The sequence below is a fragment of the Aspergillus brasiliensis genome, assembly GCF_001889945.1.
Source record: "Aspergillus brasiliensis CBS 101740 unplaced genomic scaffold ASPBRscaffold_11, whole genome shotgun sequence".
NCBI classification, from domain to species: domain Eukaryota; kingdom Fungi; phylum Ascomycota; class Eurotiomycetes; order Eurotiales; family Aspergillaceae; genus Aspergillus; species Aspergillus brasiliensis.
The window spans coordinates 703,435-718,316 of record NW_027137452.1 but is presented as its reverse complement, the minus strand read 5'-3'; the positions used below and the strand labels follow the sequence as shown (position 1 = coordinate 718,316).

The window sequence follows — 14,882 nt, the reverse complement described above, 5'->3', positions numbered from 1 at the left end:
GCGGCGGGCAGTGGGTACTCTCAGTATAATGATACTGTGTTGCACTGCCGCAGTCAGTGACTCGAGGTTTACTTCGTATGGTTATAGTACTTTTTAGTATCTAAGCACTTTTGCATGTCATGTTGAGGTTATGGTGTTTGGTTATGGTTTTTGCGTGGCAGCTCAGCTTACAGGATGGTCCAGCATGGGCAGGAGAAACGACATAGCAGTAACGGCGACAGGCTTCAGTAAGACTACAGGTACATCTAGAACTGTGAGTTTACTTATAAACATCATTGATAGCAATTCTATATATACATGCAAATATAAGTCTAATAGTATCCCCGCAACGGGAGATCTCTCGAACTTTGCCCTACCCAGATTTCAAACTCCCCATCCGGCATCACCCAATTCTGCTGCCGCACACTCCAATAACTGAGATCCTTCCGGCTCAAACTCATCGACACCGTCTGCGCTTCCCCGGGCTCCAAGGCCACCTTGGTAAAGTTCCGCAGCACACGCACCGGAAAGTCAATCTTCTCCGGCACCCGCTCGATCTTCGTCTTGCTGGAGCTCCGCTCGTGCACCTCCACCCAGTCGCCCTCCTCGGTCACCTCATCCGGGAAGGAGACATACATCTGCACCACCGTCTGACCTGACCGGGGCCCCGTGTTTCGGACTTGCACTTCCACGTTCGCCATCTCCTCGTACAGCGACGGGTTGCCGCCCAAGCCCCCGCCCGCTTCGGACGGCGACCGCGGCTTGTCGTAGCCGATCGGGTAATGCGTGTAGTTTGCGGGAATAATACCGTCCAGAGACGGCAGATAGGGGTAGATATATTTGCTAACGACGTTGAATCCCGGTGGGAAGAAGAATGATTCGTTGCGCGGCGGCTCAAGATCATACTCTGGGGGAGAGACTGTGGCTGGAGGCCGCGACGCGGGCAGCCGCGACTTCGACTGCAAGGCGCTCACCTGCAGTTCGGTCAACTTGAACGTAGCATAAGACAGGCCATAGCCAAACTCGAACCGCGGCGTGATATTGTGACGGTCGAAATAGCGGTGGTCGATGTACAGCCCATCCTTAAAGTCCACCTGGGGAACGGGCGCATTGGGCTCGTACAGCACTTGCGCACCCGGCCCGTAGTCGGCCAGGCTCTTGCCCACCGTGTACGGCAGCCGGCCGCTGGCATCAACTTCTCCGAAGAGGACATCCACCAGCGCGTTGCCACTCTCCTGTCCGGGCAGATGCGCAAACAGGACGGCGGCGACGCCCGGAAGATCAATCCACGACTCGACGACCACCGGCCCCACGGCGTGCACCACCACCACGGTCGGCCCACCACAGCTGTTGGCCACCGTCTTGATCAGCGAGTCGCCGCCTTTCTGCAAGAAGAGATTGTTGCGGTCGCCGTTAATCCCGCCCGAGGAGATGTAACCCTCACCGGAGTCGGCGTTCGCAAATACCAGACACAGGTCCCTGTCGGCAGCATCGGCGGGCATCACGGCATTCCGCATGTATGAGTGCATGTCGATCTCGGTTTGCCAGGCGGTGTTCAAAGCGTCGATCGGACTGATGAGGTAGGGAAACTCGACCGTTCCACTACCCCAGCCCATGGCCAGAGTACCCTGGTTGCAGCCCCGGTCTACGCAGGCGTTGGGTCCTCCGGCCGGTCCGGCGTCGTCGCCATATACGCCCACCCGGTAGGGACCACCGGATGGACTCACTGGCCGGCGGGACAAGGGCAGTGTGTTCCGGTCATTCTTCACCAACACAATGCCTTCTGCCGCCACCTTGCGGGCGATGATCGAGTGTGCATTCTCGCCTTCGGCCTGAGCATTGATGAACCGGTTTACGATGCCGAAGGCTTCATCATCGGGAGACCCTTGGTGCAACCATCCGACTTCATCGTTGGTCCACGAGGAGAAGGTGGGCCCGCCGTCACCCTCGGGAGCAGGCCGAGGCCACAAGTCCTGGCCAAGATGGTACCAGGAGGCCACGATGCGGGTCACCATGTCGTTCAGCCGGTCCATTGGGACAGATGTGTTAAGCACTGCGCGAGTCAACTCTGGGCCCCACAGGGACCTTCCGTCTGCCCAGTGGAGACCATCACCCGGCATACTCATGTCCAACCCTGACAGAGCACTATTAATGCCTGACCGCTGAGCCAGCCAGTCCGACTGCACGAAGCCCTGAAAGCCTAGTTCGTCCTTCAGGATACCGTTCAGCAGCTTGCTATTCTCACACGCATGGCTGTTGTTCACCATCTGGTACGCACACATGATACTGGCGACATCAGCCCGGATACTCTTAGCAAACGGCCAGGCGAACACCTCATGCAAAGCGCGGTCGCCAATGTTTGACGACATGGCCGAGGCGATTCCCCATTCATGCGGCTGTCGGAAGTGTTCTTGCTCGTTCAAAATGTAATGCTTGGCCGTGGCCATGACGCCGTTGCTCTGGATGCCGCGAATGGTCTCCGCCGCGGCAACACCCTGCAGCACAGGGTCCGAGCCAAACGACTCCCAGTTGCGACCGCCCGCAGGCATCATACCGAGGGAGCCCATCGACGGGCCCAGCAGGACGTTGACGCCCTTGATCCGAGCCTCCTCTCCCAGAGCCACACCGCGCTGTCGGATCAGTTCTCGGTTCCAGGTCGCTCCTGTTGTAATACCGGCGGGGAAAGCAGAGATGAGGTCGGCATAACGCAGTCCGAGGGGACCGTCCTGTAAACACAACGAGGGGAACTTGACCAGATCGGCGGAGCCTAAGCCGTCAGCAACTATCACCCATAACCTTCAACCAGACATACCTGTATTCCCAACACAAAGCCCCATTTGCCATCCAACGCCGGTAGTGATGTTGATCTTCTCGATAAGGGTCATCTGTCTGACTAGCGCCTCCGCTTTCCTGTAATCCTCCGCCCATTCTTCGAGGGCGCCTCCCTTGGGGGTAGGGAACCAAGACTCCGCCGGCGTCATATCCTACAGCCATCAGCAATCACTCCACATAAACCTCGGGTATAGTAAAGAAACGAACCCGTTCAAATTTATCTTCCGACCAAGCCAGGTTTAAAAACGCCCAGACCATCATACCCAATGCGACGAAGATAACGACCAGCGTCCGCCACAGCCATCGAGAATAATAATATGCCCGCCATCCGGTGCGGGGGGTATGTCTCCGAAATGACGAGGTTCTCCGGTGATGCCCCTTCTTCTTCTTCACGGTATAGTCTTGATCATCGCTGTCATCCGTGAGCTCGTACTGTCTCGCCGCCGCCAGGAGCTCTTGTTCCGCCTCGGTAATGCTATCCAGGTATGCTTCGACATCGGTGGAGCGGCGGTTCGCGTAGGCGGCGGCCTGGTTGGATTTCTTGGAGTTGTCGACGCGGCGGAGCTTTATGCGGGAGTCGTCATCGAGGTCTGGATCGGAGAGGTCGGAGAGGGTGAAGGTTTCGGAGTAGCGGCGGTCATCGTGGACTTCTTCGGGGATGGACTCATGTAGGGGGGTATAGCGTTGCTGCTGGGAGGATTTCCTGCCGGAGGAAGAGTTGTCCCGAAAGGGAAGCGGCATGGTGCCTTACAGAGAAAGAAGCATTGGAATGAATACCAGAGGAAGTAAGGAGAGAAAGAAAAGAAAGAAGGGGCCCGACCAGGAGGAAGAAAGGGGAGATTGGGATGGCGAGAAAGTGGATGAGGATGTGCCAGACGTGGAGAAAGCTGGGCGCAAAGAGTAATGATACGAGCCATCATTTCAAGGCACCCGCCCCGCTGCCGGCCAATCACGACGTTGTCCATCAAATGGCTTACGACGTTGCGGGCCGATCATGCTCTGGACCGTACTTTTGAAGAGACCCTGAGTTGAACTCTATAGAGATAGATGTTGACCACCATATAGATACATCGGAGTGGTTACAAAATTATTAGTTTAATTACTGGGTGAGACTGGCCTCCGCCGCCTCCATATGTCGCGCCGTCTGCCCCCGGAAGGACCGGCGTCCCCGCAACACCCAATCAAGGGCAATCAGCACAGCAACCACCCCATATACTGCAGAGACATAGTTCATATCTAGTAGTCACTGATTAGTGGCTGTGCTATGACGAAGAATCATGGAGCTGTTGGTGAGGTGACTTACTGCCCGTAGTAACCGGATATACCGAGGGAAAAGAATATATAACCAGGCAGAACAAGGTCCATGCTAGGACAATAATATTACACACGAGACCAAGTTTCCCCAGCCAGAAAGGACCGTGCTTGAGATTACTTCGACCGCGCCACAGCAAGGAGACAATCGGCACAACGTACGAGGCATAGAGTAACACAATGCACGCAGTGACCATGCTGTTGAACGCAGTCGACGAACCAAGGTACAACAGCCCCAGAAGGCCCACTATGAAGCAGCTCACGCTATGCGCGTTAAGTGGTACATCCAGTGTGGGATGAATTTGGGACAGAAACGTCGACAAGGGTAGGCCCCGGTCTCGCGCAAAGGACCAGCACAGGCGAGATTGCCAGGTATGGCAGGCAATCTGGCATCCAAGACCCGTGATGAAAAGCAACGTCTCAAGCACAATGGCACCGGCTTTGTTCTGCAAGGCTTGGTAATACAGAGCGAGGATGGGCACTCCAGTCGGACTATTGAGGATCTCATCGAGGTTGTTCAGGCTGAAAAACATGGAGATGCAGTAGGTCCATGACGTGACAAAGCCAATCAATACGGTACAGAGGATCGCGATGGGAATGCTACGTTCCGGTTGCCCGACTTCCTCAGCCAAATGGGTGGCCGAGTCAAGACAAGCGAAGATCCAGTTGGGATTGATCAGACCAACGAGAAACGCAATCCCATCAGAGGGCCAGCCCGTCGAGTTGACAAAGTGAGCAAAGACAAATTCAGCCGATGCGTGTGTGGGAGCTGCCGCAGGGACGGTGATCAGGATGACAGCAAACGAAATGAGAGAGATGTATAGGGTCGTGGTGGCCACAGTAGGAAGCACTTTGCCGACACAATTGAACAGGTAGGCGAAGAAGTTGACCAACTGGTAAGCGACCACGGAATGCCATGGTTGAGGTGTACTATACTGTTAGAATTCGCTATCAATCTTCGAGAGAAACATACAAGTCCGGATGGGATAACTGCCACATGCCCACCCCAGCCGAGGCCAGACTTAACGCGACACTGGCGCAGGTGAAGATAGCACCCGCCCAAGCCAACCACCCCGTCAGATAGGATGCGAACGACGCATACTTCCTCGGTGCCAGCTCGCTGGCCCAAAAGTATTGGCCACCTGCGTTCGGCATGGCCGATGCCAATTCGGACAGGCTCACCCCAACGCAGGTCGAAATGAAAGCGATCCACGGGATGCCGTAGATAGTCAAGACAGTGCCTCCAGAGTTGATACCTGTGATCAAGGACGCGGAGATACCGAACCATGAGTTCGCCAGGGAGAAGGCGACCCCGAGGAGCGACAGCACGGAGAAGTTCCGTCGCATGTCCTGGGTATAGCCCATTTCCGCCAGTCTTCTCGCGTCATCGTCGAGGTGTGTATAATTGTCGCTGACCGGACTCGCTGGGGCCACACTGGTCTTGGGTCGTTCCATATCTTCGCAAGGGTGGGTTGAATTCCGGGGTAGAAAGTCATTTCGTCGTGTGCGGGGGAAGGTGTGGAAATAGTCTTGCGGGCAGCGAGGGGAACCAAAGCAGCGTAGTATGCGGGCGTTGCACCTGCATTGGCCACCCGCCGATCTTGTCTGATGATCGAGAAACACAACCAGTTGCAGGAGGGGGATAAGAATCTGTCGGCCAGCTCCGGAGACCCCGAGGGAGCCAAGGATGTGAGCGAGGCCATACCAGCACTGAGGGGATCCGATCCCCGCTTTCATTGGCAAGGTTGTCCCCGGCTTCAGGATGAGATCACCACTGCAGAGGAACAAAGCAGGAAGAAGGACGGACAGGCACGTGGATGCACCTGGTAACACAACATCGAGCTATTGATTTACTACTATCGCTAGTCAAGGCAGAATCTTCAGTCATGTGCACAAAGTTCATTCAGAGCAAGTCTACATCTATATACTCGTCAAGCCTCATTAATCAAGCAATAAACCAGCCGTCTATAAGGAACCAAAGCCAGAACATGTCTAAATCACACCGCTGCCGATGCAAGCAAAATCATCAAACTCAACAATGCACGTTTACTCCTCGTCATCGGTATCCGGGGGCTTGGGGGTGCCCTTGGGCGATTGAAGCCTGCGAGGGTCAGTAAGGGAAGGACTCAACACAAGATAGTGAAACATACCATTCAAGATGACGCAGGCGGCGGCGCGCCTCACGCTCCTTCAGCTGAGCACGGGTGAGCTTCTTCTTCTTCTTAGCCTTGAACTTCAGCTCGCCCTGCTCCTCCGCTCCCGAGTTGACGGCCGAGGCAGCCGCACTCGTGGCAGTCGAGTTGACTGCCGTGCTGCCGGGCTGAGGCGAGCTGGCAGCGCTGTCCTCGAACCGGTCGAGCGCGATAGCGGTGTTGGTGCGCGAGACGATGCGACCGTCGGCGACGTGCAGCTGCTCGGGGCAGAGAGCACCCACGAACTCCTCGTTGTGAGAGATCATGACGACACCACCCTTGAAATCACGGATGGCCACAGCCAATCCACCCAGGGAGTCACGGTCCAAGAAGTTAGTCGGCTCGTCCAGGACGAGCAAATGAGGGTTGTTCCACATAGCACCCGCCAACACAACCTTGACCTTCTGACCACCGGACAGACCGGAGATCTCGTTGTGGTTGGCAATCTCGGGGTCCATACCAATGTCCTCGAAGTGCTTCGAGATGACCTTGGGGTCGAGCACACGGAAACCGAGACCCTCGCGCGACGCCTCGTGGTCGTCGAACTCCTGGACCAGCTTGAAGAAGCCGAGGTTGAGCAGAGTCTCACGGGAGATCATGGTGTTGTGCTTGGGCAGAAGGCCAACCCATTTACTGCACAAATTAGCAATGAACAAGAATGTAAGAAGATGAGATAAAAACTTACACTTCATACTGGAAGGACTTCTTCCACTTCTGGCGACCCATGAGCGCCTCAATACGGCGAGGTCCACGGCCGTCGCCCAGGTCGACCGGCTTCTCCAGCTGAGCCTTGTCCTCCTCGGTGAGGATACGGGTCTGCTTCAGGTACACCTCGCGATCGTCACCGTTGGCGTAACGCCACTGCAGGTACTGACTGGGGGTCTTCTCCAGATGCATCTCAACGTGCTCCAGGGCGTGCTGCTTGATGTAACCGATACGCAGGTTGGGGTGCTTCTCGACCTTACCGGTCTGAGGGATGGTTTCACCCGTGAGCATCTTGATGAAGGTCGATTTACCCGCACCATTACCACCGATGATGGCGACACGGGACGACAGAGTCAGAGACAGGGACGCATCGGTCAGAGATGGCTTGCTGGCGCCGGGGTACGTGTAGGAGCAGTTGGTCATGCGGAGGATGGCACGGGTGTTGGACTTGATACCAGCCAGGATACCGGGGGGAGGGAACTTGAATTGAACGACGCTCGCCGACAGGGTGTAGTAGCTCTTGGCCTCGGGCTTGACCTTGACAAAACTGTCTAGTGTTAGTGTGATACATACACAAGACGACATAATGTACTTACTCAGCCAAGTTACCCTTGTAGCAAACCAGCTTCTTCTGTTCGTAGTGGTAGATATCCGTGCAGACTTCATCCAGGAAGCCCGAGTCGTGAGAGACGATCAGACTGGTAATATCGGTGTGCTTCTTCAGGTACTCCTGGAGCCACTTGACGTTGGCCACGTCCAAGTGGTTAGTCGGTTCGTCCAGCAGGAGGACGTCCGCCTTCTGGAGCATGGCACGTGCCAGAGCGAGCTTCATCTTCCATCCTCCGGACAACGAGCCCACACGCTGGTTCTGACGGCCCTCGGGACCGTCCGTGAAGCCGAATTCGAGCAACACGCTACGGATGTGCTCTTCGCCTTCCGCGGAGATCTTGGGATCCTTGGAGACGTACTCGAAGATGCTCAAATCGGCATCCTCACCCTGGTTGTGCTCGACAAAGCAGGTACGGACCTCGCTCTGCGGGGGGAAGCCCTCCAGCTTCTCGTTGGCAATACTGCGCATGAGCGTCGATTTACCAGCACCGTTGCGACCGCACAGACCGTAGCGGTGGCCCTTCAGCAGACGCAGGTTGGTGTGGGACAGCAGAAGCATACCACCGTAGGCCAGAGAGAAGTTGGCGTTGACGATTTCGACCTCATTGGGGTCGTCGGGGACGGGCTTGCCGAACTTGCGGTGGTCCTCTTCGATGAAGTGCTCCTGGACGGCGGTGGCGACCGCCTCGTGCTTATCCTCGTGCAGCAGACCGCGCAGGTAGGGGGCGATGCAACCGGGGATACGGTCGTGCATGCGGCAGTTGACATCCTCGCGAACCATCTCGGCGACATAGTTCTTACCCAGGGCAAACAAAGTGGCGTCCTCGGGGCGTGCCAGGCCGCCGTGCTCCTGAATCTTGGCCTCCAACACGGCCAGGACTTCCTCCGGGGTAATCTTCACAACCACACCGGCAGCCACATCCTTGTCGGTCATGGCCTTCTCGATGACGTCCAAGGCACGAGTGGCGAGCTCACGGACTTCGGGCAGGGATGCGCGGTCCTTGACGCGCTGGACACCGGGCTTCAGCTTGGGCAGGAAAGTACGAGCCTCAGCGGGGTCGTGGACGAGCTTGGTCAGGTTCTCCACGACGACGACAGTCTGACGCAGCGTCTCCTGGGGAGTTGTGGGGGCGTTGAGCGAACGCTCGAGCAGAGGCGTCAGCAAAGCGAGAACGGGGGAGGTGACGATGGCGACGAAGGTAGTCTGGGACAGGGCGTGGATGGCCTTCTGCAAAGTCTGCTCGGATGGCTGCTCCATGGTCTTGATCAGAAGGGGAATGCGAGGAGCCACGTCGTCGTTGGACAGAAGAGTAGTCAGGGCGTTCATCGCCTTGATGGCCTTCTTGGCAACCTCATTCTTCAGGTCGTGCATGCCGGACTCGACCAGCGGGATCAGATCCTTCAGAGTCTTGCCCATGGCCTCACGCAGGAGGTCCTTCTCGCGCTCCTCCTCCAGGGATCCAGCGCCCATTTGCGCCTTGGTAGCCATCTTCTCGACAAGACTGTAGGCGCCGACGAAACCCTGCCACTTGGCGGTGCTCTGGTTGAGATAGGCGGAGACGGCGGGGAGGAGGGCGTTGGCCATGGCCTCGGGCTTGAGGCACGCAAACAGCGCATCGATCGCATACTGAGCAGCATCGCGCACGACGGCACCCTTATCGGCCAGCAAATCGAGAGCCAGATTCAGGACACCGCCATCCTGCAGAAGGAAGACGACTTCGCTCAAAGGGTGTTCGCGGGGGAATCGCTCAAAGAGGGCGCCCAGGATGAGCATGGAACTCTCGCGGAGGGCGCCATTCTTCTTATCGGTGGCAGCTTTCTTGATCGGGGGCAGGAGGTTGTATGTACGGAAACCGGAGCAGCCGACACTCTGGATCAGCAGGTTGGTGAGAGCGTAGGAAGCATCGAGCGCCTGCTGAGAAGTCTCGGCCTGGAAGATAGTGTTCAGGATGGAGCCGACCTCATCCGCAGTGGGAGGAACGCCGGAGGGGGTTTTCGAGACGACGGTAGTCATGGCTGGGGTAGGATCTTCAGGATGAGGCATGATATCGTAAGATCTGTGGGTTTAGGGGTCTGGGGCCTCTCACACCGGCCGGGGCGGCGGGCAGGCTGGGGAAGAAAAAAAAAAAGGCGGAAAAAAGAGGACAAAAAGGAATACGAGAAACCAAAACTTTTAGTGGGCAATCCTCAGGGAGGATGCGTATGAACAGAAGAACAAAACGGGGTATACAACAAGGAGAAGGAGAAACAAGGAGAGGAGATTTGGAGGGGAGGAGAGGAGAGGCGAGGCGAGGGAAAGTGGAAAGGCGAGCGCAAGAGGAAAAACAAGATGGAGGCGGGGCCGATAACGAGCCTGCGGATTTTTAGGCGGCGGCCCATTGGATCGGGCGGCGATGAAATCTCTGCCTGAGGCGAAGGGCTGAGAGCCTATCATTAAGGCATGCGTGGCTGAGGCGTGGCGGTGCGTAGCATTTGTGCCTTATGGATCGGGTGTCAGTTTGACTCTTATTGCCTAATATATCAGGTGTCACTTTGACCATTATTGCCTTGTATATCAGGTGTCGTCTCCAGCTAGTTTATGCCTGAATTCCAGCTGGCTATGCCTCAGGCCACTACAACGCCGCCGTTGCCCGATTGGGCTTACCCCGCACGGGGGATCCACCGACGAGACCCAAAATGGAGTCGCGGCATCCACTGCAAATGGGATGATCAGCTTCCCATTCTTCCTTCTGCTTGTCCCAAACACCCTTCGTCGGTTCGTCCATGGGCTTGTGAAGGTAATGCATGGGACAAACTTACTTCTCTGCTCTTCGGTTGGATCTTCCTCATCCCCGATATCGTCTCACCGCATCCTAGGAGTTCCCCCGAGGCACGGGGAGAAGGGATCTGCAGCCAAATGGACCTAATTACACCTTGATGATAACTAAAGACGCAGTGCGTTGCTCTACTGCACACTACCGATTTAGTCCGACAGCCGGACTCGGACTCGGCCTCGCATCGGCGGTGAGGATGTGCACGACGAGTGTGGATTGGGGACGCTGACTGCTTATTGCTGATTGTGTTGACGCCTCCGCATGCAGCCGTGCCTTGCCTCGGCTCCTCGACACCGCGGCCAACCGACGGCCACTCGCCCTCCTCCCCGGTGAATTCTCCTGACTCTCTCTGTGTACATAATTCTCTTCTATCTCTCGCCTTTGTTTGCACATTCAGCCTCACCGAACTCTCATGATGTCTATCCCCATGTCGATACGTCCAACAACCCGTCACGCCAGCCGGCTGGCCCAGGTACACCCCTCCCCCTTGATAGCTTGCCTAGCATTACTGACAACCCCAGGCCACGGTCCGCTCCGGCCGGTTCTACAGCACCGAATCCGACCTCAAAACCGCCCTAAAATCCGTCATTCCCGAGAAGCGCGAGCTCTTCAAGCAAGTCAAAGCTCGCAGCGATGATGTGGTCGGCGAAGTCAAAGTGGGCAACATCATCGGCGGCATGCGCGGTTTGAAGTCCATGCTCTGGGAGGGATCCGTACTCGACCCCGAGGAGGGTATCCGTTTCCATGGCAAGACCATCAAGGACTGCCAGCGTGAATTGCCCAAGGGAACCACGGGAACCGAAATGCTCCCCGAGGCCATGTTCTGGCTGCTCTTGACGGGCCAGGTTCCCACCACCAGCCAGGTGCGCGCATTCTCTCGCGAGCTCGCTGAGAAGTCACATCTTCCGGACCACATCCTGGGCCTGATCAAGTCATTCCCCCGGGACATGCACCCCATGACGCAGCTGTCGGTGGCGGTTGCTGCGCTGAACACTGAGTCGACATTCGCCAAGGCGTACGAGCGCGGTCTGAACAAGGCAGACTACTGGGAACCGACGTTCGATGACAGCATTTCTCTGCTGGCTAAGATCCCCCGTGTGGCTGCATTGGTGTTCAGACCGAACGAGATCGACCAGGTCGGCACGCAGGCGCTCGACGCGACACAGGATTGGTCGCACAACTTTGCCGAACTGCTGGGCAAGGGCGGGGCCGAGCATAGCGACTTCCATGACCTGCTGCGTCTGTACCTGGCGCTGCACGGTGACCACGAGGGCGGCAACGTCTCGGCGCACGCGACGCATCTGGTGGGCAGTGCCCTCAGTGACCCGTTCCTCAGCTACAGCGCAGGACTGCTGGGATTGGCAGGCCCGCTGCACGGGCTGGCGGCGCAAGAAGTGCTGCGGTGGATTCTGGCGATGCAGGAGAAGATCGGCACACAGGTGACGGACGACTCTGTGCGCACGTACCTGTGGGACACGCTGAAGTCGGGGCGGGTGGTGCCGGGCTATGGACACGGCGTGCTGCGCAAGCCGGACCCGCGGTTTGAGGCATTGATGGACTATGCGGCGACGCGGGCCGACGTCCAGGCGAACCCGGTGTTCCAGCTGGTGAAGAAGAACTCGGAGATTGCGCCGGAGGTGCTGACGCAGCATGGAAAGGTATATTCCTGTCTACTATCTGTTCGGTGTCAAGACTAACATATCATAGACGAAGAACCCCCACCCCAACGTGGACGCGGCGTCTGGCGTGCTGTTCTACCACTATGGCTTCCAGCAGCCGTTATACTACACGGTCACCTTCGGCGTGAGTCGCGCACTGGGACCTCTGGTGCAGTTGATCTGGGACCGGGCATTGGGACTGCCGATTGAGCGACCGAAGAGTATCAACCTGAAGGGACTGGTCGGCAAGTAATATTGACTGTTTTGTATCTAGCAGTAGCAAGCAAGCATAGAAGTCATATCTCGTTATATCACTCGGATTACCACACACGATAGAGAAAGAGAGAGAGAGATTATTCCCTCTCAACCCTAACCTCCATAATCTTCTGTATCCTCCACCCATTCCCACTGCCACTGACACTGGCATTCGCACTCCCCGTAATCATACTACTGGAGCTCCCACCTCCAACCGCACTTATCCCAAACCCTCCTCCAACACCAGCCTCCAACATACCCCCATCATCACTAACAGAGAGACCATCCCCAACAAACCTCCCCTCCCTGACCCTCGCCACCGCCGGCAAACTACAAATCGTCGTCGTCGTCGGCGCCACTCCACTCCCATCCCAGACACCTCCATATCCACCGGGACTAGTACTCCTTCCCCTGCCACTAATCCTACTTCGACTCCTACTCCTCCTCCTGCCTCCTCCCTCCTCACAAACAAACCCACTCCCACTCCCACCTCCACTCCCACTCCCACTCAGATCATCAACATCATCATCCCCATCCTCCCCAAATAAATTCAAATCCAACCCATCCCCCATCCCCAACCCCCTAGCCACCTCATCTAAACTCCCATCCGCTAAATCCCGACTACCCTTCTTCCTAGTGCCCCCATTACTCGTGATGATCGAACTAGTCTTGCGTAGTGGATACGAGGTACTCGTCGTAGTATTCGTCGGTGAGGTTAGGTATGTAAGTGTCGCGTAGGTATTATGTGCATTGTTGTAAGTGTTGTTTGTTGTGTGTGTGCGGTTATTGTTATTGTGATAGTTGTAGCTGCTGCTAAGGGTAGAGGCGAAGGCGTGGAAGAAGGGGCCGTAGGTTGGGATGCAGGTTATTATTACCTTTACAGGTATATATACTATTAGTATGGATTTGGCGGAGGTAGGGGTAGGGGGTAAAGGGAGGAATACGCCTAAGCTGATTTCCACATCGGACCAGATGACGATCGGCTGGCTGTCGGTGTAGGTTTTGAGGTTCTTGATAGTGAAGATGCGGATGATTTGGATGATGGTTATGAAGAAGCCGAGGGCGAAGACGCCGACGAGGGCTATCTATATATTCCATATTCTACTGTTAGTAGATGATGAAAGGTGTAGATGGAAGGGAGGGGTACCTTCTGGCGAAGACGGAGTTGCAGGGTTAGGAGGACTGGTAGAGGAAGAGCGATTATGATTATGTCAAAGCCGAGACTGGTTCCTGTTTCTTTTAGTATCCTCTTTGGTGGGATGGTGGTAGTGGTATACCTGCGAGAGCTGTTCATCGTTAGTATATTACTATATTCATAACTGGTGTGTGGAATACCATAATAAGACGCTACCGTGTCTATGCATGATCCGGGAAGACTTGTATCCCATTGACGGGCCACCTATACACATTAGCATATATACTAAACCCTTCAAAAAGAAGGGGTATCTACCGGATGACAAGCAAATAACAGCAAAAAAGTAAACACCAACTGATTGCACGTCACCGCCACAATCGCCACGATGATCGTCACGCGGTACGCCTGCACGAAGCCCCCGATGCGCAGGTACGAGGACAGCAGGGAGACTTTGAATCCGAGTAATGCAAGGGTGTAGATAGGGCCGCCGGCATATTGTATCTATACATTATTAGCATCATCTATATGTTAGATAGGATGGGCATACCTTGCTAAACATGACCACATTCTGATCAGGGAAGTACCTCGCATCTAGACCTAGACCCCATCTTGTTTCTACACGCAGCATTAGCATATATGTAATATCAACATCGAAAGGAAAAGAATCTCACGCGCTACAGCAACCGCCGCATACGCCGTCGCCAACAGTGCACTCCATAGCGCCGCGAAATCATCCAACCAAGCGGACCGCTTCGTATGAATGCGAATATACAATCTCAAGAACACGGCCAGACAAGCCGCGATGGAAAAGACAAGACAGATGGCAATGACACGGGAGACATGACTGTGGGGATCAGGGACGGTCAGATTATAGACCCAGCCCATTTCGGCATGTTGAAATCACTCAAGCATCCATCTAGATTGAACCCGACAAGAAAGGAAGCTCAGAATCGGGCGGAGCTGAGCGATGGGGTTTGTTAATATATGATGACACGAATGCAGAAGTACATTCTTGTCGTCCCCCTGCAGGAGAAGAAGAAAAAGAAAAAAGAAGATACTACGTAGGTTGTAGGTAGGTAGAAAACTGTTTACCGCTATGTCACCCTACCTAACTAACTACCCATCCATTTCGCTCCTGAAATATGCAAATAAGGAATTAGGCAAGCACCCAATGATGGATGATGTGTCGACCCAGACCGTGATCTGAACTCAATCTACGGTCTACGGCCGCACCCGGACTAGAACAGACTGAACAGGGCCGGCCGAGAGGTGGAAGTCTGGTTCGTGTGAGAGGCTAATGAGAGTTAGTACTATTTTTCATTTCTTTTTTTCTTTTCTTTTTTCTTCATTCTGCATGAGCAATATATGTACTCCGTAAGCTAGAGCCTGACGC

At 55.5% G+C, this 14,882-nt stretch overlaps 5 protein-coding genes across 5 annotated transcripts; 1 reads left to right on the top strand and 4 right to left on the bottom strand.

Moving 5' to 3' along the window:
• Nucleotides 1-311: 311 nt before the first annotated feature.
• Nucleotides 312-3,552, bottom strand: ASPBRDRAFT_32800 (beta-glucosidase; the record flags this gene model as incomplete). Its single annotated transcript, XM_067623058.1, has 3 exons — nt 312-2,746; nt 2,792-2,963; nt 3,019-3,552. The coding sequence occupies 3 exons, from the start codon at nt 3,550-3,552 to the stop codon at nt 312-314; spliced, it is 3,141 nt and encodes a 1,046-aa protein (XP_067476316.1).
• Nucleotides 3,553-3,910: 358 nt separating this feature from the next.
• Nucleotides 3,911-5,577, bottom strand: ASPBRDRAFT_131924 (uncharacterized protein; the record flags this gene model as incomplete). The annotated part of the gene is made up of 3 exons (XM_067618381.1): nt 3,911-4,047; nt 4,115-5,052; nt 5,096-5,577. The coding sequence occupies 3 exons, from the start codon at nt 5,575-5,577 to the stop codon at nt 3,911-3,913; spliced, it is 1,557 nt and encodes a 518-aa protein (XP_067476315.1).
• Nucleotides 5,578-5,990: 413 nt separating this feature from the next.
• ASPBRDRAFT_46351 (putative mRNA-nucleus export ATPase (Elf1)) lies at nt 5,991-10,112 on the bottom strand. The gene is made up of 3 exons (XM_067625621.1): nt 7,616-10,112; nt 7,000-7,566; nt 5,991-6,947 (listed from the first exon to the last, which is right to left on the bottom strand). The coding sequence occupies exons 1-3, from the start codon at nt 9,670-9,672 to the stop codon at nt 6,233-6,235; spliced, it is 3,339 nt and encodes a 1,112-aa protein (XP_067476314.1). The 5' UTR covers nt 9,673-10,112; the 3' UTR covers nt 5,991-6,232.
• A 247-nt stretch (nt 10,113-10,359) lies between these two features.
• mcsA (putative citrate synthase Cit1) lies at nt 10,360-12,770 on the top strand. Its single transcript, XM_067625620.1, has 3 exons — nt 10,360-10,913; nt 10,963-12,099; nt 12,149-12,770. The coding sequence occupies exons 1-3, from the start codon at nt 10,854-10,856 to the stop codon at nt 12,350-12,352; spliced, it is 1,401 nt and encodes a 466-aa protein (XP_067476313.1). The 5' UTR covers nt 10,360-10,853; the 3' UTR covers nt 12,353-12,770.
• ASPBRDRAFT_57607 (putative integral membrane protein (Pth11)) lies at nt 12,453-14,374 on the bottom strand (the record flags this gene model as incomplete). The annotated part of the gene is made up of 6 exons (XM_067627767.1): nt 12,453-13,229; nt 13,299-13,439; nt 13,502-13,753; nt 13,805-13,990; nt 14,037-14,104; nt 14,161-14,374. The coding sequence occupies 6 exons, from the start codon at nt 14,372-14,374 to the stop codon at nt 12,453-12,455; spliced, it is 1,638 nt and encodes a 545-aa protein (XP_067476312.1).
• Between the last annotated feature and the right edge of the window lie 508 nt (nt 14,375-14,882).

Bases quoted from the DNA above. Each gene is read 5' to 3' on its own strand.
- ASPBRDRAFT_46351 (XM_067625621.1), bottom strand. From the start codon at position 9,672: ATGCCTCATCCTGAAGATCCTACCCCAGCCATGACTACCGTCGTCTCG. The intron at 7,567-7,615 runs GTAAGTACATTA...AACACTAGACAG, and splicing joins TACAAGGGTAACTTGGCTGA to TTTTGTCAAGGTCAAGCCCG. The intron at 6,948-6,999 runs GTAAGTTTTTAT...TAATTTGTGCAG, and splicing joins AAGTCCTTCCAGTATGAAGT to TAAATGGGTTGGCCTTCTGC.
- mcsA (XM_067625620.1), top strand. From the start codon at position 10,854: ATGATGTCTATCCCCATGTCGATACGTCCAACAACCCGTCACGCCAGC. The intron at 10,914-10,962 runs GTACACCCCTCC...TGACAACCCCAG, and splicing joins ACGCCAGCCGGCTGGCCCAG to GCCACGGTCCGCTCCGGCCG. The intron at 12,100-12,148 runs GTATATTCCTGT...AACATATCATAG, and splicing joins TGCTGACGCAGCATGGAAAG to ACGAAGAACCCCCACCCCAA.